Below are 27,639 nucleotides of genomic sequence, written 5' to 3' on the forward strand. Positions count from 1 at the left end.
AGCAGCATGTGCCCTATGCTCTGAATATCTGCTATCATTGGCCAATGAGATTACTTGACGGTGAGCTACAATGGGCTTACAAAAGCACATCGTAATCTTGATTTCAGTGCTTCAGAAGCTACCGCACTGTATTTGATGGAATTCGTATTTATACTTTAGTGATACAAAAATATGCAGTGTACATGTTTCCATGCAACAAAGGTCTTCCCAAAATGCATTGTTTTTCCTGGATTTTGGTTCCTTAAGTGGCAGGAAATTACATGCTTTACCTTTCAAAGGACTGATAACTCTTCCAGCTCTGAGAGAAAGTATATTGTTACTTAACGTGGAAAAAATGTACTTTTACCTGGGTATAGTGTATTCAGGGTGTATACGGCCCGGGACATCCGGGAGATCCGGGAAAAACCCGGGAATTTTTTAGAATTCCGGGATTTTTCATTCTTTTAGATTTCAGTTACATTTTTGTAGGTTTGACGTGTAAGATCTGATACGCTGACAAAGAACTTTAGCCCACTGCTGCTGAATAATACTGCAGCAATGAAACATAAATCAGAGAATAACACCAAAATAAAAGTTTAGTTGCGTAGAAAATGAGTAATTTACACAATGCACAGACCAGTTTGCTGACACCGAAAAGTGTCAAGGGCTTTAGGTCGAAGATTATGCAGTACGTCCGTAACAACTAATGTGCATTCAATGTGCTTGCGTCGCAATTGTTTACATTTCTAACAGATCACTGGAAAATATTACGAATAGTGACTTGAGAAGCGTTACTTTCAAAGTAATTTTCCACGCAAGATGATGTATGTTACATGTGAGAATGTGCAGTGAATTTCTTAAATCACAGGGCGTTATAACTCTCATTCAAAACGTACCGGTAACACTTGAGGATCAACCGTTTGAAAAATTTCGGGCCCAGAAGATAAGTCATTTATGCCACTATTTAAAATTTTACCGCACATTTATATTTGATATGACTTAATGTGTAACACGTTAAAAAAAAACCGAGCATCAAGTTAGTTTTCATATTTAATGTTGTTCTTTCATAGATAAAAAATTATGCAATCGATGGCAAAAAGTATAATTGACCTTCAAAAAAATTAATAATGTGTTACTGAGCAATGTCACAAGTCTCTTCATGCCAGAGCACTTCGACTTTTCTATAGTATAGAAAAGACGAAGTGTTCTGGCATGCAGAACAATACCAGTTCGCTTCTTTTCTACTTTTTTTGCCGGTGAATTGGATCTTCGTCTCCGAACAGCTCTAACGTTTGCTACTACTTCTTTCTAACTAATCCTATAAATGGACAACAGAAGCCAGCACCAGTCAAGCGACAGGTAGCTGGACATCTTGTTCTTGTATGAAATTAGTCCAGTTTTAGAGCGAAAACCTGCGTCAAGCGCAGCTACTATATTCCCCGCTCTAAAATTTGCTTTCAGTTAGGACAAGTATGTCTTTTACCTCTTCCATTCCTCAATTTATCTGATTTTATTATTATTTTTTTATTTAAATACAAAAGCTTGCGGTTTAATCGCTGTTAAATACCTTTAATTACTGTCTTTGGTTTTAGAATAATAAGAGATTTTTTCCGTAAAATATTTTGTGCATTTTTACAGTCCTTTCTTTTCGGATTTTCGAGTTGCTAAATTTTAGCTCTGGTCTTTATTATAATACTTAATTTCTGAAATTAGGTTTATTTTTCAAATATTTTTTAATCACAGAAGTTATTGTTTGAAATGTATATTTAAATATCTGTGGGATTTAGCAGTTTCAAATAAATAACACTGTCATATTAATTTGTTTTAAAAACATTTTATTAAAGAAACATTTTAATTATTATTAGACAATACAACAAATAATTTAGAAGGAAGTACCATGTTTGACAACAAATACTGTAATTTACGAATTGACCTTGGAGAATAACTCACTTGGAACTGTGTGCGAGAGCATTGATTCGTTCTGTAATAGATTCTCGCTCTATCTGAGCGTTTTGAATGGTCCCCTCAACTTTTGCCTTCTTCTCTTTAAGCTGTCTTATTTCTGCGTCAACAATCTTCCTTTTAGCCAGATGATCCTTTTTCATGTATGACTCCTAGTTTCGATTTTTGAGGTCTTCAGCATATCGATCTCGTGAGTTTCTTACAGAGTGTATAAGGGACTTTGTTATAGGCACTCCTTGGACTCCGCCGTGTGCCTTGACGGCGTCGTACATCAGTCTTCTGCTCATTACAGATTGTTCCCTCATATTCTCGAAGAGGCACTCTTTGTTCACCGAGAATCCTCGCTTCGCAGCTGCTTGACCGTGCGACAAAGTGAGCGCGATTTCCATTGCCTTCTGCAGCTCGTGGCACGTTGCATTCTGGTTTTTGAGACATTTCATCCAAAACTCATCCAGCCATTGCTCCTTTTTGTTGAATGTTTCGAATTTTGTTTTGCAGTTCTTCTTTACAACAGAAGCTTCTGCTTTATCGGCACATACACCATCCATCCAATTGCTCTCCGCCAATATCTGTAGAAAGGAATGAAATCGTTTGGGACCAGCCTCCCTGCACGCTATTGTGGGATCAAAGCAGCTTACAGCTTTCATCAACCTAAAGTGTAAGGGAGATTTTTCCATCAACTTTGACACGAGCTTGATCATTCCTCTTCTGCATTCGCTCCGGAACTTAGAGCGATTTCAAGGGCTGTGAGAGACCTGCCCTTTCTGAATTCATTCTTGACGGCGAACCCAATCTTGACGTGGTTCACACCCAAAAGATTGGATTCTTTGTCCAAATTAACTGACAGTGAAATCTTCGTCGGCTGCACAAAACGTGTCATCGTTGTCTCCATTATCTCTGTCAAAGCAGAGTGGAGGAATGGTGCTAACGGCCAATTGGATTGGAAATCCTTTAGGAAAGGTGTCAAGCCTCCAGCAAGAGTCTTGAGAAAGGCAATTTTCGGACCAAGTAACTTGTCCTTGAGGTGATCCTCCACTATTCTGTAGCTAGCATATTTTGGTTTGTTTTTTTCTTCCAGTTTTCCAACAAATATTCGCAGAAACGGAAGCATTACTAGAGCTCGCTGAGCAACTTCCACATTCTCCAGCCATCGGATCGCGCAAAACTTTAAGGGAAACAGCTCCGATTCCGTTGTCGAAATACACGGAGCTTTTCTGGCAGGGACATCCTTAAAAAGATTGTACAAGGCACGTAAAAACTGAATTATCATCCACTGTGTTTCTTGAACTGCGGACTTGAAGGCGCCGTGAACAACGTGAAGCCCACACGTTCCAATTTCCAGTAAAACGGTGTCTACGCCTTCCATTTCTTTCAAAAAATTTTTAAGTTCCCTTAAGAACGCGAAGTTGACGTTAGGGCCGTCCATCGATACTTGTAAAAGTTTTTTCATTGCCTCGCTGGGAATTTTTTTCTTGAAGGACTCGAGTAGCTTAGCTGCCGTCGAACTGCCTAGAAAAGCCGATGTGTATTAACGGGTGCACACTAGATTTTTTTAAATGTCCCAATAACGCACTAAAATGTCCATCTGGATTCTTTTGCACACCTTGTTCAAGGATTCGTCAAAAGAAACAACAATCCTTGATGCGTTTACGAGGTCAGATGTAATTTCAGACTCAAAGAAGGGAGCTAGTCCATATTGCACGATATAACCGATTTTGTCCTTTTGTAAGCGCATGCTCTTGGCCACTTCACTGGCGGGGAACATTGCGGGGAAAAGCAACACGTCGTTCGCAGAACTATGCAGTGACTTGTGTGAAATGATGCACTCCAAACACCACAGTATTTCTGCCTTTGTTACTTCGTCCTTTATTGCCATCCGATCAATTCCTCCCAGTTTATTCCCGGGTTTTGACATTGCAGTGACATGCTTTTGCGGAGGCACAACAATTCCAGCGGCCAACGCCACTGAATCCGCAGATGTGGTAGTGGAAGTAGAATCTGGCTGCTGGTTTGAAGTGGTCGCCGCCGGTCGGGTGTAGATGTACAAACTTGCTGTGCTTCTCATTGCAGCTGCTTTCGCGACGTGCTTCTTGGATTTTGTCATGTGACTTGTAAGAGCCAATCTTCCAATAGTAAGGATGTTAATGAGGGTCCCTGGACATAACCCACATTTAGCACTATAAAGGTCTGTAGGTACTTTCACCAACCAGTCCTTGAATGCTGGATCTGAAAGCCAGCTATCTTGAAATCCAATCGACATGGCGCAGTCGCAGTGGTTGTTGGTGGGTAACCTTTATTGGAGAAAGAGGAAAGATGGATGTAAATAAGGCTGCTCCTCGTTATTACGCATAATGAAATATGACACAATGAGTGTTACCTACCTTGTCGGTTTATAAAACTTTGCCCCGCACGTGTGCAGAACTGAATTCAGCAGGTGAGCCGAGCACACTGACTACTGACAGACTGTGTGATTTGAAAATCGAATGAGGCACGTTCAACAACACTGTCTCTGCCAAGCAACAATCAGTGTTAATTATGATATTATTAGTAGCGCTGCGTTTGTTGACACTTAAAGAAACTATGAATGACAAGACTTATCAACCAGTCTTACTCCAGTAATCTGTTGCAAGTTTCTAGCTAATTTTACACGTACAGTACGGCACCTCAATTATAAAGACGAAAGATATTAAGGCCACCGCCCTCATCGAGCAAAGCTCTGAAGGCTTCGCCACCTTTTCGTTCTAGCTGATTCCTTACCATGAGGCTTCTCCTCTCTCTCTCTCTCTCTCTCTCTCTCTCTCTCTATATATATATATATATATATATATATATATATAAAAAACAAAGATGAGGTGACTTACCGAACAAAAGCGCTGGCAGGTCGATAGACACACAAACAAACACAAACACACACACAAAATTCAAGCTTTCGCAACAAACTGTTGCCTCATCAGGAAAGAGGGAAGGAGAGGGGAAGACGAAAGGAAGTGGGTTTTAAGGGAGAGGGTAAGGAGTCATTCCAATCCCGGGAGCGGAAAGACTTACCTTAGGGGGAAAAAAGGACAGGTATACACTCGCACACACGCACATATCCATCCACACATACAGACACAAGCAGACATATTTGGTCTTTAAATATGTCTGCTTGTGTCTGTATGTGTGGATGGATATGTGCGTGTGTGCGAGTGTATACCTGTCCTTTTTTCCCCCTAAGGTAAGTCTTTCCGCTCCCGGGATTGGAATGACTCCTTACCCTCTCCCTTAAAACCCACTTCCTTTCGTCTTCCCCTCTCCTTCCCTCTTTCCTGATGAGGCAACAGTTTATTGCGAAAGCTTGAATTTTGTGTGTGTGTTTGTGTTTGTTTGTGTGTCTATCGACCTGCCAGCGCTTTTGTTCGGTAAGTCACCTCATCTTTGTTTTTTTTTTTATATATATATAATTTTTCCCACGTGGAATGTTTCCTTCCATTATATATATATATATATATATATATATATATATATATATGTGCTGCTATTGGTTGCTTGCTCTTGTCTCCCATCCACAATTTCTAAGTTATGAAGTCTGCCGGTTACGAAGGACTTGGCCTCCCAGTTACTTTACAGCTGAGGCGCTTTACTGTTTGTAAAATTTCCAAAGTGCTTTAGGACTTGGTAGACCTTCTGTTGTACATATACCGATTTTAATGTAAAGTCCATATTCTGTAGCAGCGTACATGTTGATTTACTTGTAGAGGAATGATTTACCCGCTTAATTTTAAAATATGGTTTTACTTGACATCCAGTACATTGATAATGTCACTTTTTATTATCCCTCAGTACCTAGAAACGTAATAAACCCTGTTCAGCTGTTATTGTTGTCTTCATGTTATGTTTTCTTGCTGTTCTTTGACGTACTTGCAAGCCCCCTCTCCATATTTTTCTGCTAATCAAGTCCGCAGTAAAGGAAACACTCTGGATGATGATTCAGTTTGTACATGCCTTGTAAAACCTATTTAAGGATTTCCATTCCAGACTAGCTCTGTATATTTGGACCATTGAATCGGAACATTTGCCCTTAAAGATTTGCGTGATCCGATGGCTGGAGAACTTAGATGTTGCGGAGTGCACTCTAGTAACTGCTTGTGTATTTGCCAATGTTTGTTGCAAAGATAGAGCACAAAAACAACTCGAAACGTGCTAGCTACACGGTAGTCTACGATCATCTGAAGAACATGCTACTCGGCTCAATAAACTCGTATTTCGAGACTCTTGCTCCAGACTTTTCTTCTTTAATTATTGACCAACTTACGTAATCTTTTTGTTTACGAATTATTTGCCAGCTAGTATTTTCCTGTAATACTGTCTGGACGTTTTTTTTTTTTTCTCTTTACATACACCATGTTATATTTTTTGGCATTGAATGTATAAACGGCAATTGTTTTATTTGTATTTAATCACGGTAACAGCGGCTGTATTATTACGGCGTTTCAAGGTATTGGGATTTTGAGCAGGCATGTAACGATGTTAGCTGCTGAAAGCGATGGCTCGTCTTTTGTGTGATCGAGTGCTGGCTTGGTCATCTCACCTCACCTCCTCAGCTCGCAGCGATGTCTCTTCCCACTTCATCCAGTCACTGGATCGCTTTGCATTGACCAGCTGATGCCATGGTGACTCCTATTCTGTCCCATCCTTCATTGCCACTCCAGTCCCAGCCAGGCAGAACGCAGAATGCTCTCAAAGATCCCTATACCTTGTTGTGAGTGCTCGCAGCCTTAAGTCAGTGGGTATTTAAATGTTGTACAGTATATTCAGAGTTTCGAATAAAAACAATGTAAAAGTTGATGCATCACTCTTCAAGAAAACATGACACTGACTACAGCTAAGTATAAACTTCACTTTGTAAAGGTTCTCCTAAATCGCTGCAGCTATGATCACGAAATAAAAACTAAATAGTGTTATTGGAAAACGGCTTATGGAAAGTTTAGGGGTTTTATACTTCCGAGCACTTTAGGAAACGAAATCCAGCAAAAAACAACGCGTTTTGGAAAGATCTTTGATTCGCATCGGCATTTGGACTGCATGTTTGCGTAATACGAAAGTATATGTATGAAATGCATCAAATACAGCAGTTTAGTTTCTGAAGCATTCTTAGGTTCCTGCCTAACCACGCCCTTCGAGAAAAAACAGCAAAACATTGTTAATGCCCAATATTATATGTAAAAGTTCAGCTTTTCGTGAAGATATAGTGTACTTACATTACTTTAACCCATAACCTTTCGTCTTTGTATGGTCGTGCTACTTAACAATGATGCTGCTAGTGGTTGAGTACATAACATGTCTTATGCACTGATCGAGGCCCACGAGAAAGACAGGCCGCGGTGCGTACGTCACAAAGAACGGCCTCAGCTCCCTAGTTCCCTTAACTCAGCGGGCAAAATGCGAATAAAATCTGTTAACTCGCAACCGGATGCGTGCATACTAACGAGAATTTCATCTAGTACTGGAATCCGTTATTATGAAATCTTACTGATTACTGTTCGTACAACAAAATTTAAAATCATTTCTTGATAGATATGGTATAACCGCTTGTTTACAGTATTTAGTCTCTTCTTCGTAACAGTTCTCCTTTCATAGAAGATGTGGTGCCTAACGCAACTGGTAATCATTTTGGTATAATTTTAATTGTCAAATTAGACCCTGTTAGTAGGCCTATGGACTTCTTATCATTGTAGGACTAATAATAGTGGATTCCAATAGTCGATGGAATTCTCGTTCACACATACACATTTAGTTACGTTAACCAGTGTAGAAACGCACTTTGCTAAGTTGAGCGAGATCGGCCTACGTTCGTAACGTACGCGCCGCGGCCTGTCTTTCTCATAGGCCTCGTGCTCTGAATAACTGCTGTCATTCGCTAGCGAGATCACGTGACATGAGCTATGACTGGCTGACAAAAGTGCATCGCTCAACGCTATCTCTATTTTAAGGCTTCGGAAGCTACCGTGCTGTAACTTGTGGAATTTGTGTATATACTTTCGCTATACGAAAATAAAATCTGTCCATATTGTCTCGCATCAAACATCTTTCCAAACGCATTGTTTTTTCCTGTTTTCTAAAGTGCTGGGATGTCCTCAGCCGGTATAAGACCTTCACTATTCAAAGGACTGATAGGTTTTACAGCTCCGAGGGAAAGTATGCTGTTGCTTAACACGGATGTATTTTCACCCGCTTTAAACGTAATTTCATCCGGGAGAAATTGTGTTTTTAACCGGGAAATCGAGGAGGGAAAAATCCGGGAATTTTTTTTCCTTGTCCACGTAGACACCCTGGTATTTTCGCCCAGGTGAAAATGTATTTTTAACTGGAAATTTTTTTTTCTTGTCCATGTATACACCCTGTTGATTCACCCTTCTGTTAGGGATTCTTCCTTTTTTTTAGTTCATACATTAATACTTAAAGAGTCTCCTGCAGCTTTCATTATCACGATTGTGTGGAGAGTCACTTGATGAAAAAATAATGTAAGCAAGACTGACCATATCAATTTTTTCTGGAATGCTTCAATGTGTTGCATCCCAGAGAGCAGACATTTTTCTTTCCAACATGTACCACACTCCTCAGTTGGCTGCACCCTGTCTCCTCAAAGCTGCCAGAACAGCATCTCCAGCTTGTTAAATAAGAGCCCCAGCTGAACACACTAAGGTAAAGTTTGATTTTGCTTATCCCTTGCCGCCATTTCTCTAAGTGATCTTCTTTTCAAGGTCCATTTTTATCTTTGTGTTTCCAGCTACTGTTAGGAAGAATTCATTGTCTTTATTAGCCAACAATTTGATTCTAACATCATATGCTCAGACATTACTGCATCAGGGCATTGAAGATCATTTGCCTTACAACATTTATTAATTTCATGCCAAATAATGCTCCAAATTGTATTTGCTTTCTACGGTATTCCACAACTGAAAGCAGGATCATCAATGAGATACAACACTTATCAATGAAAGCAAGTTTTTAGTGAACACCAATGCACAGTCAGAACAGAACTGACTTGCTGGATGGTGGTTGCAGCTGTTTATACAAACATCAAATATTCCAGAAGGCTAGTTCTTGCACAAATATTGAACATTCCAGAATATTCAAATATAACATATTTCATGTATCTTCCAGATGTGGTAAGCTCTAAATAAAATGGAATTGCTGGTGGTAGTGGTTGAACTGGTGACCTGCAGCATCTCAGCCAGCTATTGTAACGACTACACCACACTGTGTGCACCACATTTTGTGACATTGCTCACTCTCCCAGAGAAACAGTGTTCCATTGTTTCAAAATTCTCTTTGGCACCAGCTATAGCACCCTGAATCCAGATCTTGTCAATGGTCCTCTGTAGGACAACTCTGAGGGATCCTCACATTCTGGTCATGTTGTCACATACTTTTTGCTATGATGAGCATCAGTCCCTCCCATTGAAGCATCATGTTTGTCAAAAGGGTCTTTCATTCTCATGAACCTCCCATTATTGATCTGCACCTTTGGACTGTAATAGAGCTTCATACGGATGACATGGGCAGCATCTCTCTGCTTTTGTATTCTCAATGAAGGATCATAATCCTCGACTTCATGTATGAAGTTCCGAAACTGATGAAGGATATGATATGGGCCAAAGTAGTGTTAAGCAACTTTCCAAGTTGTCGTGCTTTCCACACAGGGGTAAAAACTCTGTAACATGTTTCCTAGGCTCTATCTCACTGGTCAGCACTTGGCATTATAGTGCTCTCGGTGTTTCTCCCGGGCATCCAGAGTCTGTATGTTAGCCAGGCACCTTTTTTCTTTTGTACTGGTGATGAGGTGCTTCACATAGTCATCCTGAGCAATGTCTGGCTGAAATGGGAAATGGACATTGTTGTGTCAGCCTCATGACCATTGGAATGTAATGTCACTGTTCTGTAACTGGACTGCACCAAGAAGATTTGATTTGATTTGATTTCTTTATTAATACGTGAAACAGTTTACAATGTATGGATTTCGTCACTGAATAATAGACAATTTTACAGTTTAAATTTGTTTCTTACACAGTAGTTGACAGTGAAATTTTCTTATAATCTAATTTACAATTTACAATAATCTAATTTCTCCACTTAGTTTAACACAGTACTTTCAGATTTTAAGTAACCTTTTTTAATTCAAGTATTCCATTACTGTATAGTAACTTTTATTTTGTAAAATTTTTTTTAGTTTTTCTTTGAAGGAGGAGATTGTCTCTATGTCTTTTATGTTTTGCGGTAATTTATTATATAATTTGATGGCATTGTACAGTAGACTCTGTTGCATTTTAACTTTATTTTTTCTATCCAGATGCAAATTATTGCAGTTCCTAGTTTCGTAACCATGTACAGAACCATTGTTTACATAGTGTCCAATTTTTTTTTTTAATGTACATAACATTCTGAAAAATATATTCACATGGGACAGTTAAAATTTCCAGCATTTTAAAAAGTTCAAGGCAGTGAGCTATGCTGCCACTCTTGGTCATTATACGTACTGCTCTTGTCTGAAATTTGAATATAGCTTTGATATTTTTCCTGTTCATTCCCCAGAATATTATCCCATAACTAATAACAGGATGGATGTACGCAAAGTATACTGATCTAATACATGAAATATTGAATGCTCAAGTAAGAACTCTGAGGGCATAGCATGCTGTAGAGATTCTGTTATGAAGTATTTTTACATGGTTTTCCCACTTCAACTGACTATCAATTTGCATGCCAAGAAATTTTGTGCTTTCCACCCATTGTATGGTTTCACTACCAAACTTCAGGTTATTATAATATGGTTTTTTGTTTATGTAAAAGTTCATAGCACTTGTTTTCTTAATATTAAGCATGACTTTGTTGTTAGCTGCCCACTCATATAAACCGTTTAGTGTTTCTTCAGCTTTCTCTCTTAGATCTAGATGTGATGTGTCACTGATTAGCACAGATGTGTTACCTTCCAAGTGATCTGTCACCCTGATGCTACTCATACATGTTGTTTACTTCAGTTATTTTCTTATACAGTCACCTGACTTGAAGGTTCATGATGTAATGGACCTGCTATGCAGTGCCACCAGTTCTTGCTGTGTGACTTCTTCACTTTCTCCAGAGGGTAAAGGTCTGCAATAGAGTTTTGAACTATTCAGGCTACTAAATGACATAAACATCTTTCAGTAACTCTTCTGTACTTTGTCTCAGATATATATTAACATGTAGCACAGTGGGTGTACGGATCACTTGTGAATTTGTAGACCAGAACAACATCTCTGAATAGACTCTTAGAACAGAACAGAATAGAATGGAATGACATTTCCCTTAAGCTTTATTTCAACTGTTTTTGGGTGCTTTCATTATCAACAGTGCCTCTTGTTCTGTGCCTTCCAAAACACTACCAAGCTATGACACCATAGTATAAGCAACACTGCCACAACAAGTGGAGACACTTGATCGCCGTCAAACTTCGCTGATGTCCTGTGCTCATCCTTCTTCCATCATATCTGCAAGGGCATCCAATCAAAGCACACACAGTGGAAAGTTCTCTACTTAAATACTATATAAACAACATTTTACATGAACATCTATCATCAGCTTAAGATAGAGGAGTGTAACACATTATTCTGAATGAACAACATGCCACACCACATAGTGGAGCAGAAATAATGGTGTGCAGCCAGTAGTGTCTTGCTTCACTGTGTTGTTTGCCAATATCATGATGGGCAGTATTGTATCTCATTCTCTCTGTTTGACATCAACGTACACTGAGATTATAGTTTTGAGTGTAAAGTGTTCTGTGAGGCCATTCATCTGAGGGTGGTAGGCACTTGCCATGTTGTGGGTGAAGTCGCAACATGAAATTACCTCTGACCGTAGTCTTAACTGTAAAACTTTTCCATGATTGGAGGTCATCACACGTGGTGCTCTATGCTTCCAAATTATGTTTTCTATAATGAACTTTGCAATTTCTGGAGTGTAGGCAGTTGACGCAGCTTTGGTGACAGCATAGTCAGTGAGGTAGTCAGTGCATTCCCGTTTGTCGACTTTGGGAGCTTCCCCAAGAGGTCAGTTCCAATTCAGTGGAAGGTGCTGCTGAAGATAAGATTGCTGCCAGATCCCAGGAGGTAATTGCAGCGTGCACTTCTGTCATTGACATTCCTTGCAGTGGCTCATGTAGTCTCTAACAGATGAGTCTTCATGAATCCCAGGAGATCATATGTTGGAGCATCATCGAAATACTTATAGCTGGCTGTAGATGAGCTGGGATAATGAGCAACAATATCTGCCCCATTTCCTCTTGTACAATGCTCCATTTATTAATTCGAATTATCCTTTGTATAGATCCTTCTCCTTCAAGGCTTCTATGGTTTTCAGTTGCACTAGATCTTCCCTCTGATCAGCTGAAGTGTCATTTAATTCAGTGATGGCTGAGGTTTCGTCCATGCTGGTGTGTTCTGCCAAAGGATTCCTTGAAGTCTACTTGGTGTCCTTGTGCTTGCATCCACTTGTGTATATCACTATGGTGTATATCACTGCAATGTCATACTCCTGAAGCCTCATTACCCATCTCACTATTCAACATGATGAATCCTTCAGGATAGTCATTGAGCAGAGAGAATTTTGGTCTGTCACAATAGTGAATGGTTTGCCAAATAAAAATAGCCAGAATCTGTTGATAGCACAAGCAAGTGCAAGGCACTGTTTCTCAGTAGTAGTGTAGTTCATTTTGGACTTGGAGGGTACTCTGGAAGTGTAAGCTCCCACCCTGTCGGCACCTTCCTGAATATGCGCGAGTACAAAGAAGGTGTGAGAGCCTCCTTAAGGGCAAGGAAAGATCTTTCTTGCGCCCCTTTTGAGGCAGATTTGTCTTCTCCCAGCAAAAATCCTTGAAAAATGTGCGCCTTGGTACAGTAAACATTTCTCACAAAGTGTGCCAAGAAGATGCGAAATCTGTAACTGCTGTTATGTTCTCTAGATCAGGATGGACTTCATCTCCATTCATTAGGTGCCCAAAGTTCTTTTGTCTTAGGTGGCAAAGGGGCATGTTTTTGGATTCAGGTGGAGGCCTGCAGTCTGATCACACTTTAACAGGGCGTCAGGCAGCTTAGATGTTCTTCAGTGTATTCAAAAAATGACAGTGTCACCCACATAGCTAATCCATGTCATTCATTTAAGGTGTCTGAGCAGATTGTCCATCACGCATTCAAATGTGGCTGGAGCATTACACAATGCAAACAGCATTATTTTGAACTCAAAGAGTCAACCAGAGGTTATGAAGGCTGTGTTTTTAATGGTCAGCCTCATCAACCTCAGTTTGCTGTAGTGTGTCTGCATGTTTTGCTGCTTTCAAACAGCCTAAGGTATCATCAATACACAGCAGTAGATAGTCACCTTTCTTTGTGATTTTGTTCAGTTGTTGGTAGTTGACATAAATGCTGTGTGCCACCCTTCTTCTTCACAAGGATCACAGGAGAGGATCAAGGATACTCTGAAGGTTCAATGATGTCCTCTGGCAGCATCTTCTCCACTTCCTCCTGGATTATCCATCATTCACCTGGTGACATAATATATGAGTGCTGGGTGGTTGGCGTATGGTCCACAGTGTTGGTAACACGTTTCCCTATGGGCCAGTTGGTCTGTTTTTTCTCCACTTTGGATTTGAAAGCGTCTCAAGATTATCAATACTGGCTATCACTTGCTGACAATGTTCCTCAGTCAGACAAGACCCTATTTCCAGATTGGTAGTACCTTCCTCCACCGCATTATCTGTAGTGGTAGTGGAGCATGACTCTTCATTGACGACACTAAGCTGCCCTTCCTGGACTGGTTCATCTGTCACTGTGCACGTGCATTTGGGGATGAGGATGAACTGTAGTTGTACATGTCAATTAGTGATCCAAAGTTCTTCTGGACCACCTTCAATGCTTAAGATCATCACTGGTATGTAGATTTCTTTTGTAAGCCTGAGTAGAATTTCATTTCATCAAAAGCTCTAATCTTAGCTGAGATTCTTTATAGGCAACTGGAAATCATCTTATTGATGATGGCAGGATAACAATGTCCTCAACAGCAACCAACCAACCAGAACACTCTTTGTTACGTATGCTCATTGGAATAGCTTCATCAGTCTGTAAGTCTCATATTCCACAATTCATGACTGCTTGTGATGCCTGCAGGAAATCCCATGTGAGAATAACATTAAGACTACATTCCATTAAAATGACAAATTTGGAGAGCTATATTCTATCACTAATAGTTATTTTTGCAATACATGCTCCAGTCAACTGGATGTATTTACCATTTGTGACTTTCGGCCAATTGCTTTCCTATTACAAAGCATAACCTTGTTTAGCTGACAGTGATAAGCCTATGACATTCCAGAAAAGAAAGCCCTTGAGTTCAATTAGTGCCTCGACAGAATAACTGTCAGCGATGAAATCAATGAGATTTCCTGACATCTTGGTGACTGTCATCTGTGGAGCATTTGCATCTGAGGCAACCTCACCTCCACAGCTCTACATCTACATAGATACTCAGCAAATCACACTTAAGTGCCTGGCAGAGGCACTGAGCTCTCAAATACAACAAGTTTTTCTGAAGCTGGTGGCTAGGTGACTGGCTGGTTCCTCTGTTCTGTGACAGGGAACAGCTACAACATGATGGGGAGTGACTTTGTCCAGGTTACAACAATACACTTAATCCTACAGGTTGACTATATTTGTCTGCCATTGACTGGCATGAACAGGACTGTTGTGCTGGTTGACATTTTATGGCATAGTAGTCATCAAACAACGTATTTACTGGCAGTTTGTTGTGCACCCTCCAAATTTCTGTACTTTTGTGAGACATTGTACTTGGTGGAGGAGTTGGTCGGATGTGCACTGGTCGATGTTGGGTAGTCATTTGATGGTTGTGACTGAGTCCATTCTACACGGCATGTTTGACTAGTGATAGACATTGGTGCTAAAGATAGGTATATCTGTTCTTTGACATTTCTGTTACTTCCTAATAATATACAGAGTCAACAATCAATGGCTGCTATGTCTTGTGTACTTTGTTCAACATTTCTGGATACCATACACCGCTGTAGTTCTTCTCATACTTTCTGGCATGTATTCACAAATGCCATAGAGACCACTTTCAGCAGTTGATCATACCTCTTCCATCAAACTCTCATCAGCAGCATCATCATCTTCTTCTTCTTCTCCCCCCCCCCCCCCCCCACCACCACCACCCCACCCCTACCCCCCTCCTTCCATCTCAATTCACTGGCAGCATTTGATGAATTACTGTTGTTGAGATGTTCTTTACCAAAAGGGTTATGATGTTCTTTATTGGAAGAGCTTGGTACATACCTTCTGTGACTCCTTTCATCAAGTGTAAAATTAGTTTGGCTTATGTCATATTCATATTCAGGATCGCATAGGGCCAAAGCAGTCTGTAGAGTGTAAAATTAGTTTGGCTTATGTTATATTCAGATTCATAATTGCGTAGGGCCGAAACAGCCTGTAGATATGACTGTGTCTTTTACCTGTGATGTTGGTCCCTGTTCTTCACTTGTTCTCCCACAAGCAGACTTGCTGCAGTTTGCCACCAAACATTTTCTTCAGTTTGACCTAGAATCTGTCCTAGCTATAGAACCACTGCTGGTCTGTGTCATGCGAATGAAAGTACACGTTACCAAATGCATCATGTCATCCTACTTGTTGTATTTGAGAGCTCAGTCAAATCCTTTTTGCCATTATGTTGGGTCTTGACCAGCATCTCTGGAAAACATGGATGAATGCCTCATGTGCAGTTGACTTACTGCTGGTCTTCTGAATATGTGGGTCTTAGGAGCAATGTACTGCTTGAATTTCTGTTCTTGACAGTGTAGGCAATAGCTTTTACATTGCCTATTTGGACCCAAAGTTATGTAGATGTTTTGAAGTATTCAACATTTACACCAAATAATGTCTGCTCATAAACACACTCAAGTCCAAATCTGAAAACAGGTTGTCAATGAGATACAACACTTAGCACTGAAAGCAAGTTTATTACAAACACCAACACACAGTCAGAACAGAACTTACCTCCTTGATGGAGAGTGCATATATTTATACAGATATTCGAGAATGCTGATATTCATACAAAAATCAAATATTCTAGAATATACAAACCTTTTATATTTCAAGAACCTTCCAGAAATGGTAAATAGTAAACAACAAATAATTGCTGGTGGTTGGATTTGAAATAGTGACCTGCAGCACATCAGCCAATGACACTAATCACAGCAACAAACTGTACGCACTACATTTTGTGGCAATATTCTTGTTCATCCAAATGCCCCTTGAGAATCCCTTACGTGGCAATCATTTGTCTGTGGATTTTATCATGTGAATGTGTGTTAGTGGCCTTTTTAGGTGTTCAGGCTGTTATTGAATTGTTATTATATATCTTATGTGTTTTAGCTTTGTAGAAAACCATTAATGCATGACTATTTCACTTATTTGTGAACTCAATTGATATTACTTAATTTAAAGGAGGTACTGGAGATCTGTCAAACTTGCCAAATGCTGCAATGGCTACACTACCAGAACCATTTACAGGCTGCATAAGGAGAGTTTATTTAAACTGGGAGAAAATCCCATTGGATGAAAAGAATATGATTGCAGCACGTAATGTAGCTGACTGTGATGGAACACCATGTGGTGGTGATGTTTGTGAACACGGTGGGACTTGCTGGTTAGATCCGTACTCTCAACCTCGTTGCAGCTGCAAGAAGGTATACTTTTTCCTTCCTAAAATCAGACAGTGCTTCTGTTGATTAATGTACAATATTATTACTTTTTTGTTTGAGTTGTTTGTATTTTTAAATACTATAGCAAATTTCTTACAGTTCTATACAGGAGCATTTTGTGAAAGTCAATTAACATGTACAGAAAGCAGCTGTCAAAACAATGGACGATGCATGAACAGAACTTCAGCAATTGCAGAATGTTCCTGTCCCCTTGGCTGGGGAGGAGCAACATGTGAAGAAGGTTACTTTTTTCTAAGTTTTCATGTATTTTACCACAACATAAATCAAACTTCTCAATTAACAGTACATTTTTTCTGTAGCTGTAATGACCATATCGCCTCATTTTGGAGGGAACGGCTACCTTGTTGTTGAAGGAAGTGGGAAAAGTGCAAAACAGAATGAACTCAGCGTGCAAACCAAAATGGAAATTGGTTACTTATACATAAATTTTTCCACTATTGAGACAAAGGGAATGATTCTATGGAGCTCAATGGTGAGTTGATGTTAAATATTATAAAGTAATTTTTATTGTAATCTCTCTCAAACTCTGGTAAAGCTTTTTCATGGCATAAGAGCCTATACTGTCAAGTTGAGACAATTGCTTGAGATTATAATGAACACAGATTGTCATCCAGTTATGGTTCTTTCTTGTTTTACACAAGTTTCTCTGTGTTGGCATGTTAGCATATAACATGCCACATGCCAGTGCTGTTCTATCTAGCTATTAAACTTTATCTGATTTAACTGAATTTGTATTAGTTCATGCATTGTGTTTTGTGTTTAATGTGGTGATTGAAATGTGTTTTCTGCAAAGAAGACACATTAAGTTGAAGACACTCAAAATTAAGAGACACTTACACAACGCTTTTGGCCACAACGTTAACCAGCGAAAGAGAAACAGGAAAACACACACCATTTGTACACATAAGCAAGTACACTTCATGCACACATGACTGCCAACTCCAGAAGCCACATTCTGGCCCAGGCTGCTGGAGTTGGTGGTCATGCGTGTGTGAGAAAACTTTAATGGACATGAACATGATACCAGCAAAAAGATAAACCCAGTGTCTAGTCAGTAAGTACAACAGCCTTTAAAACTTCTACTATAAATAGTGCTATACAAATGTACAGTGATCTCCCACATAAAATCAAAGTTATTTATTTCATTTTCATGTTTTATAAATGCCTAAGGGCATTCTTATTAGGTCACTGCTTCTATTCAGTTGTTTTTAGACTGTATTAAGTACAAGAGACTTGAAGCAAGAATATGCAAAAACTGCTAAAGCTGCTAAAGCAAGATCAAATAGAATTAATTTATTATACTATTAAAATATATTTTTATTTTATATTTAACTTGTGTGTGTGTGTGTGTGTGTGTGTGTGTGTGTGTGTGTGTGTGTGTGTGTGTGTGTGCGTGTGTTGATTACACATTGTCTGTAAAACTTATCCAAATTTATACCTACTAACAGCAGACAAAAGTATTTTATGCTTCTGAAAATCACTCATTTATACTTGTTTCATCCCTTCCTCAAACTGTTTCACTACATATTGCGCAATGTAAACCCTCAAGGATACCCAATGTGCTCTGTGCTCCTCGGAAGGCAACTGTACTCCTACACTGACATAAACATTTACATCTTCCTTCAAAATATATCTTTTCACATTAAAGAAGCCATTCATTGTGTAATTTAACTGGTTTTAGCTATCACTGTGGATGTCTACTATCTATACAGCAATGTTCTACATTTCCATGGCTTTAGACAGTGGGATTATTCCCTCTTCCAGGGTGAGCTAAATTCATGTTACCTGTACTAACTTCACATTTATCTTCATTTATTTTTTATTCACTGGGTACATCTCCAATCAACACATGATTTTCTGCTACAGATGTGTGCTGCCAGTTTTCCCTCTTATGGTAATGGAGCCTCTCTCAAGATCCTGCACTTTTCATTGCATAAAATAACTTCTCCATACTTTCCATAAAATTCTCCATTTTATATGGGTTTTAAATTCTCCTTCGGAGATAATTAATGTTTTACACAGAACTCTACTCAAACTGCCCAGAATTACAGTTAGCCATCAAAGAATTTATGCAGTCTCAACAGAGCATCACTTTAACCATCATTGCCGAAATCATAGGTACAAAATTACCACGTCCATCCTCCTGTCACATACTTCACCCCCAATGTTAATGTTGCATACTCCCCGTAAGGCAACCTGAGAAACTTTTAGTGTTACCTATCAGTTTTGTTGCTGTCTATTGAAAGAATGGCTTCAGATAAGTTACCATGAGGCTCAGTTGAAGGATATTTATTGATATTTAGATCAAAGCTTGAAGGATAATCAGTATTTCCAGCAGTGACTGAGTAACACATACACTGCTTTGTGCTCACTCATCAGGTGCTGCTGTAAAAATCAATTATTCTTTCCGTTTTTCTACCACCACCAATAAAACCTCTGAATCTTATGTAATTCCAGAAAGGAAGGAAGAAGAAAATGCAATATTAAATATCTCAGTGACTGTGAAGTCATTAGGAACAGAGCTCAAGTTTGGGCTGGCTAAGAGTTAGGGACAGTCCTGTAACCCAAGCTTCTGTCAGGCATTCAAAGGATGATGTTACCTACATGTTGCACACATGGGATGAGAATTGTCCACTGCATTAGACTTTTGAGAAATGTTGACTGGAGTGTGTCATTACCTGCAAATAGCAAAAATTACTTCAGCATTCATTATGCGTAATTGACATCAAAGAACAAGTGGAACCAAATTTTGGTATTTGGATTAAGTCTGCCCGTAAGTCTTTGGGAACATGGTTTTCTAAGTAAGGAATATTACTACAGTGACAAGGCAAAAAGTGTGAAGGGTATGAGGCACAGAGAGATGGGTATTGTAGTGAAGCCAGTAGCATAGTGTTAAAAGTGGTGTTACTAAGAGATAACCAAGCCCTCATTCTTGGGAGGGGGGGGGGGGGGGTGTATTATGATGCACCGTAGACCTTCGTCAGTTCAATTTCTACATCAGTTGTCATAGGCTTTTATATGTTTATAATGTTTTCTCCCGAATTCCTTCTCATTTTGCATATATTACGCAGAATATTGAGGTCATGTAATTCTAAAAATGCCAGAAGACATTAGCTATCTTTCTTCCTTCTGTATTTCTTTTTATTTTCCATTTTAGCTTGTTGTTGCTCAAGAATGTTAATTAAAAAAAGAGTTGTCACACTATGCAGTCTCATTTTTGTGAAATTTTCTCATGTACAGTATGCAAGCGAGTGGTCTAACTTTTTGTAAACTACATTAACTATTTCAAAAGAGAAAGAAAAATTGCCTGTAATGTTATTGTACCCAAAACACATTAAATACTACTGGCTAAATCATAAGACAACACAATAACTGACATTATTGAAGCAATATCATATATACAGGATGGCAATTATTGAATTATATGAAATAAAATTGTCATAACTTCTGAATGGTTTGCATTAGGACATTCAACCTGCACTGTTGCTCTTGGGCATGATGGGAATTAATATGCACATGTGCACACACCTTGTTGTTATCGGCCATTTGCACATGAAAAAGTCACGGTACAGCATGCCTGAGTGTATAGCACTTGTGAAGGCCTACTATGCGAACAGCAACAGCCCAACTGTGGCTTAAAGGAAGTTTGAGACCGAGTTCAAGCTGAAGACAACTGGTCCAAGTGTACTAACAATCAAGAATTTGATTCACATGAAAACATTGAGAAGACATGTGCTGTATTTCAAACCAGCCCCAGGAAATCGATCATATGAGCTGTACAACAGGTAGGAATCAACCAGGAGACAATGCAACAAATTGTTGTTGATGACCTGCATCTCTTCTCACACAAAATTCAAACCCATCAGCAACTAAACCCAAGGGCCATGAACCAGCAGTTGCGTTTTGCCAACACTATTGTCCAAAGAATCGATGAACAGGACTTTGATGTGAATATGGTTTTGTTTAGCAATGAAGCCCACTTTCATTTGGATGGGTTCATCAATAAGAAAAACTGGCAGATTTGGGGGACTGCGATAGAGAAGTCTCTTCACCCTCAACAGGTGACTTTGTGGTGTGCAATGTCCAGTCACAGAATAATCGGTGTGATATTCTTTGATGGCATGGTGACTACCGAATGGTATGTGAAGGTTCTGGAAGATAATTTCATCCCTATAATCCAAAGTGACCCTGATTTTGACAAGGTATGGTTCATGCAAAACAGATCTCAGCCACATCAAAGCAGGAGAGTGTTTGATGTCCTGAAGGAGCACTTTGGGAACTGTATTCTGGCTCTGGGATACCCAGAGGCCACTGGCACAGGACTCGATTGGCCGCCGTATTCTCCAGATCTGAATAATAAGACTCCTTTTTTTGGAGTTATATGAAAGACAAGGTGTACAGCAATAACCCCAATACCATTGCTGAGCTGAAGAAAGTATTTCCGGAGGTCATCGACAGCATCAATGTTCCCACACTTCAGCAGGTCATGCAGAATTTCGCTATTCATCTGTTCCACACTATCACCAAGGATAGCAGTCATATCGAACATGTCATAACTTAAATCTGAATATCTGTAGCGACATTTACATGTTGAATAAATTCTGTTCATGCCGTAGTTTGTAACTAATTTCCTTTTTTTTCATATAGTTCAATAATTGCCACACTGTAAATGGCTTCTAGAGATCAAACACAAACTAAACTGTCTGAAAAATATAGTATTGTCTGACAAAAGTAGTACTAATATTTAATCAGATCTTGATAACATTTTTAAAGAGCTGCAATGAGTGCTTTAAAAGAACATAAATGTAAAATTATACACTTCACAAAACAAAACCATAGTATTGTTGTTGTTGTTGTGGTCTTCAGTCCTGAGACTGGTTCGATGCATCTCTCCATGCTACTCTATCCTGTGCAAGCTGCTTCATCTCCCAGTATGTACTGCAGCCTACATCCTTCTGAATCTGCTTAGTGTATTCATCTCTTGGTCTCCCTCTATGATTTTTACCCTCCATGCTGCCCTCCAATACTAAATTGGTGATCCCTTGATGCCTCAGAATATGTCCTACCAACCGATCCCTTCTTCTAGTCAAGTTGTGCCACAAACTCCTCTTCTCCCCAATTCTATTCAATACCTCCTCATTAGTTATGTGATCTACCCATCTAATCTTCAGCATTCTTCTGTAGCAGTGTGTGTGTGTGTGTGTGTGTGTGTGTGTGTGTGTGTGTGTTTGAGGTTTACGGGCGCTAAACAGCGTGGTCATCAGCACCCATTCTGTAGCACCACATTTCGAAAGCTTCTATTCTCTTCTTGTCTGAACTGTTTATCATCCATGTTTCACTTCCATACATAGTATTATATGACTGCAATAGCAGTGATTCACAGTGAAAATCAGTCAACACATACAAATACCTTGGTGTAACAATTTGTTTGGCCATGAAATGGAATATTACTATGACGCTCTGTCATAGGTAAGGGGGCCGGCACTCTTCGGTTCATTGGTACGATAATGGGTCTGGCTGCAAAGGAGATTGCTTACAAAACATTTGTGCCACCCATCCCAGAATATTGCTCAACTGTGTGGGACCCATACCTAATAGGACTAACAGGGGATACTGAATGTATACAAAAATGGGCAGCAAGAATGGGAGAGTGTCATAAAGATGCCAAAATACTAGAACTTCCAAATACTTGGATACAGATGCCAACTATTCCATGAAAGCCTATTTACAAAGTTTCAGGAGCCAGTTTTAAGTATGGTATCTAGGCACATACTACAAGCCCTTAAGCAGCGTATGTGTAGGGACTACAAAGACAAGATTAGCCTGATCACAACATGCACAGCGTCATTTAAGCAACCCTTCTTCTCCCACTCAGTATTCAGATGGAATAGAAAGAAGCCTTGATAAGTGTCACAGTGGAAAGAGACCTTTTCCACAGATTTCACAGTGGTTTGCAGAGTCGAGATGTAGATCTTGAACACAAAATAAAAACTCGCTACACTCCGACATTAAAAGATCAAGACCTTCTACACTAATAGTTTTCTTACTACACAAGTGAATATTTCAGAAAGCTATTCACATTTGTGCATATGTGTACCATTATTTAATGACAACAAGTTACAACAGAAAATGAGATACAGTAAACCAGGAAAAACAACTTCACACAGATTTAAAGTATCAAAAGGACATGTTGCCTTTGTTCAGCATATTGTGCAGTTCAAACTGGGCGGTAAATCTTCAGAAGTAAAAAATAAAAAATAAATAAATAAGTAAAAACCAAGACATAAATAGGTTAGTTCTTACAATAATAAAGGAAAACAGGACATAAAAATAGAAATAAGTTGTTAGGGGGAAAGTTTCACTCTACATGGTCTGAGGTTTGAAGTAAATTTTCTTTTCCATAATCATTAATTCCTGTTTGCTGTGAATGAAATGACTTATCTTACCATTCCTAAGTATGGCTTTTTCATGTTTCTGGTAATTTTGCTGCATTTTTTCCTGTTTTTACTGTTTATCGATATGTATGTTCTTCTGCTTCCTTGGTGTTAAGTATCATTTTGGACTTACCTGTTTCTGATATCTGTAAGTTCACTATTGTGTTATATCACTTATGATGCCTCAGGGACAAGAGTATTTGGGTATTGGCATAGAAGAAGGACTGTTAAAGTTTGCATGGGGACATCCCACTACAAACCGTACACTGTTACTGGTCTCTGGTGGTGTAGCTGCTGATGGCACCTGGCATACTTTGGAGATCGACCTTAGTCCAAGGAACATCACTGTATGGTTTGACAGTCAGCTTATTCATTCTGAAACAGAAGAAGGTGAAGGCAGCAAAAAATTTCTAATCACAGATGGAATATTCTATCTGGGTAAGTTGCAGAGAGACTCATTTAGCTTAAAATAAGAGATAAGGGCATTTTGCTCTTTATTCTTGATCAATGTGTTACTGAAGATATTTATTTTATAAATGTCCACTCTTCTGCAAAGTTCGTGTTGCTTCTGTATACTTCACTCCACAGTGAATAATACATTCTAGAAATAACCTTTAGGATTTGTGTAAGCCTCTCTCCACAATATCTTTTCTCTTGGAGGAGTTAGTCCAACAAAGTATGCTTAAGAGCCTCTGTATAGTTTGGAAAGCGTAAGAGAAAGGAACAGAAAGATTAATGTTTTGAGTCAGGCTATGATATGTGACTGGATAACTCAGTCAGTAAGAGATTATCTGCAAAGCCAAGTGTGCAGGTTAATACCCCAGTGTTGCATTCAGTTTTAATCTGGCAAGAGGTATTATATTATTCACTCCATTACAGACTAAAAGATTCATTCAAGTATATAAATAACTTGTTCAAAAACCTCTCAACCATCATTGTTGCAGGTTTTTGACACCAACACAAACGTATAATAAGTTACTAGAACAATTGTTTATCCTGTTGTGAGCTGATGCGTATCTTGACAATGGAAAATTAACCACAATATGAGAAGGCTCTCAAATATATTCCTTAAAGCATGTTAACATGTGTAATTTGATATCCCAGCAATCATTAACAGTTTATGTTTTGTATCACACCGTGGGCTTTAATGATTACATCTGGCATGATTGATTTTCAGGTGGATTCCCTGGAGAAGAATCTGTAACAGAATTATCAAATGGATTATTTTCATCACATTTCATAGGATGTATCAAAGAACTAGCATGGAACAAAAATACCAGTGTCACTGATTTCTCAGATTACCAGGGAGAAAATGTTGGGAGCTGTGCTTCAATACAAACATAAATTTTGTTAACAAAGCTGTTTAAAACATGCCACAACAAAAGTATTTTTGTTAGACATGCCATTCTAGCAAGTGCTCACATTATGAGCTGATAGCCTTTGTTGATCTAAAATGTTGAGTGATAACTAATACTGGGGAAGCCAGATGCAAGAGAAATTTCATTTACAGAATTGGTCAGTCAATGTGATTTGTTTCTTTCTTTTTTATGTTGTCATTTCAGTATGGGATTCTGTCCTTTTCTTGGCTGGTACCTTCTGAGTAATATAAAAATCGATAACAGTAATATCTTTCTCAGTGTCTTGAGTTCTGCTCATTTGGACATCACACACAGGACAGTTAACAAGTAATTTCATAGGTACTATTTTTATTCTTACAGGTTTAGTGTTCCCTAATAACATTTTGTATTTAATACATAAAACAGCAGTACTGAGTTGGTACTCATCTGTCCTGTACAGCTGCCCTCATTGTTTTGGACAGTCTATCGTGCTTTTTATTTCATACCCTAGTTATGATAGTCCCACAAAAGACTGACTGTGACCAAAAGAAAATCTAAATATTGTGAATTTATCTGGACAGACTTTCAACTTATAAATAAATTCTGCCTGTCATAGTGTTTCTGACACAGGTAATATTTTTCAGAGCACAATTTGAGAGAAAAGGAAGAGAGTTAGTGAGAGGCTGACCTATTTAGTTGGTGTGTGAGGCTCGTTTCAGCAGCTCAGTTGGAAAGATGCAAATGCAAACATTGAAAGTGCAGATGTGATTAACAGTTCAATACAAAACTGTCCCATTGTTGTAATTAACTACATGCAAGAACTTAAACTCTATACATCTATCTATTTAAAACATTGGATTTATCAGATTGATGCAGCAGCTCATGTAAAGCAATATCATGTTTAAGCTATCAATAGTGAAATTCCATTGAAAATAAGAAATATTTCCCAAAACCTGTTGCATGCAAGATAAATCAAATTAATAAAAATTATTACTGGCAACACAATATGATTTTGATATTATTTCAAACAAAGCTTCTCTAAGCAGTATTTACTCTAAATGCACTACTAGAACCAGTAATTACAGCTGAATAAGAAAGTAACAAGTGTGCATTCACTGTATTCCACAGAGAAATATGCGTATCCAGTCCGGCAACAGCGGATGTTTTTGGCATTGTTACACGCAAAACTTCTGTAAGAATTATTTATCATTAAATGCATTAGTAGAATCAGTAATTACAGCTGAATAAGAAAATAACAAGTGTGTATTCCTTCATGCTTGTGTTCCACAGAGATATATGTGTACTGTGTCCTGTTTCACAGTAAGAATGGTCATGGATGGATATATAAATGGTTGTTATGAGGGTAAGTCTTACTGTGAAATTCACTCCGTAGCTGAATTTTGATCTTCCAGAAGCAAGAGCACTTTCTGCAATTGATGAAGAAAAATATACAGAAGGAAAATTTGGGGGGAGAAAAACTTGAGTAGCAAAGTAATAGTGGAGAATTGTGATTTGAGCATTAAATGTTGCACTACGTGGTGATCCTTGATTTGGTTTGAAACTTGATAACATTTTTTGTATTTTAACTTAAGGTACTATATTTTCTTTCACAATGGCTTGCTTCTATTTGATATGTTTTACTCAACAAATAAATCCCTGATTCTTTGGTGAATTTCTTGTTGATATTCAACTTGGTACCATGTGCTCGCTTGTTTCTGGCATCACAAACTAGCTTTTGTGGCAGTTGGGTCTGTTATGATGAACACAAGTGCAGCTAATGCAGTACATAATTCCCAGTCTTCACTCTGTCATCAAAATCCCTAATAAGGGAATACAGGTGACTCAGTACCCAACTGCCAATGAATCAACAAGGAAAGTCCTCAGCAAGATTATAATCTTCATATATTGTGAAATTAAATACTATACACTCTCCTTGCAAATCAAAGTAGCAGTCTTTCAAGCTTTGCAGCACTGCTGTCAAATCCAATACTTTTCATAGATCGCTTCATTTAACCACACTAGGCAGAGACAATGGTTAATACTGAATAAAAGAGTTTTTGTTATTATTAAAGAAAAGCTTCTTTAAATACTTTTCATCAGTCAATTTTTTAACATTTTATCATAACATTTACTTATCAAGTGCGTTTCTGGAGTCTTGCCCATGAATTTCTTTGTACCATAGTATTGACGTGTCCATTTTTTTTGGTGGTGGCATTTGGATGTTGACTGTATTGTTTCATGGGATTATAATAGAACACTCCAAGTTCAGACCTGCAATTCCTTGATGCTTGCCTCTTTGCTTTTAATTAAATGTTATCATTCTTCCTTTGTTCCTTTCCTTCTGCAGTTATTGTTGTTCACAGGATACTCTGTTTTGACTCGAACATACTCTAATTCTTGTTTCTTTTGTGATATCTCAATGTTGTTCTTTATTTCTTTTTCCTCTTAGTCACTGTACTCCCTCTCAGATCATATTACCGTAAGTCCTCTTTCTTCTTTGATTTTGTTTCTTCAAGCTGCAGAGTCTCTTTGTGATCTTGCTTGAGACATTATATGCCTTTAATGGCAAAATTTTGGAGAACATAGGCTCTACAGTTTCTGGTACATTTGTAGAAAATTCTAGAACTTCTAGAACATTCTACATTACAAGAAAGCCACACTTTGCATTACATACATTCAAGAATAAAATTTTGTTGTTACAGAAAAATCCATGAAATATTCTACAACATTACATCTAACTTTCAAATATTCTGTCTATTTTACCCTTCTTCTGTGTTGCCCACATATCTCTGCTATTTACCTGCACATTCTGCCAGCAATTTACTTTATACCTACTGTACCTAAATCACAATGTATGTTCTCAAATCATAAATTGAATAAGAAGGGGGCCAAATGACGACAGAATGGTAACATCTATTCTCAGTCATACACTATATGGTGAACTGCGTTGTTCAAATGTAGAGGTGCCTGAAAGAATGACTGATACATAGTGGTAATTACCTCTAGCATCCATTAGAACCATCCTAATGTACCAACAGAAGGTATTACTGCAATACTCATTTAGTCTGATAATTAGCTCATGTTATTTGTTACTATGCCATCTTTTCTGCTTAAAAACACAACA

The 27,639-nt window shown here is 38.6% G+C and overlaps 1 protein-coding gene across 1 annotated transcript in view; it reads left to right on the top strand.

The window, feature by feature from the left end:
• Positions 1 to 24,522, top strand: part of LOC124613377 (protein eyes shut) — a 260,127-nt gene extending 235,605 nt beyond the window's left edge. Inside the window, exons 20-24 of the mRNA XM_047142078.1 lie at positions 16,467 to 16,708; positions 16,823 to 16,964; positions 17,044 to 17,216; positions 23,367 to 23,616; positions 24,356 to 24,522. Of these exons, the coding sequence (XP_046998034.1) occupies positions 16,467 to 16,708; positions 16,823 to 16,964; positions 17,044 to 17,216; positions 23,367 to 23,616; positions 24,356 to 24,522 (974 nt within the window). The remainder of the gene's footprint in view (positions 1 to 16,466; positions 16,709 to 16,822; positions 16,965 to 17,043; positions 17,217 to 23,366; positions 23,617 to 24,355) is intronic.
• The last annotated feature ends 3,117 nt before the right edge of the window (positions 24,523 to 27,639 follow it).

The sequence above is a fragment of the Schistocerca americana genome, chromosome 4 (assembly GCF_021461395.2).
Source record: "Schistocerca americana isolate TAMUIC-IGC-003095 chromosome 4, iqSchAmer2.1, whole genome shotgun sequence".
In the NCBI taxonomy this organism is placed as follows: Eukaryota; Metazoa; Arthropoda; class Insecta; order Orthoptera; family Acrididae; genus Schistocerca; species Schistocerca americana.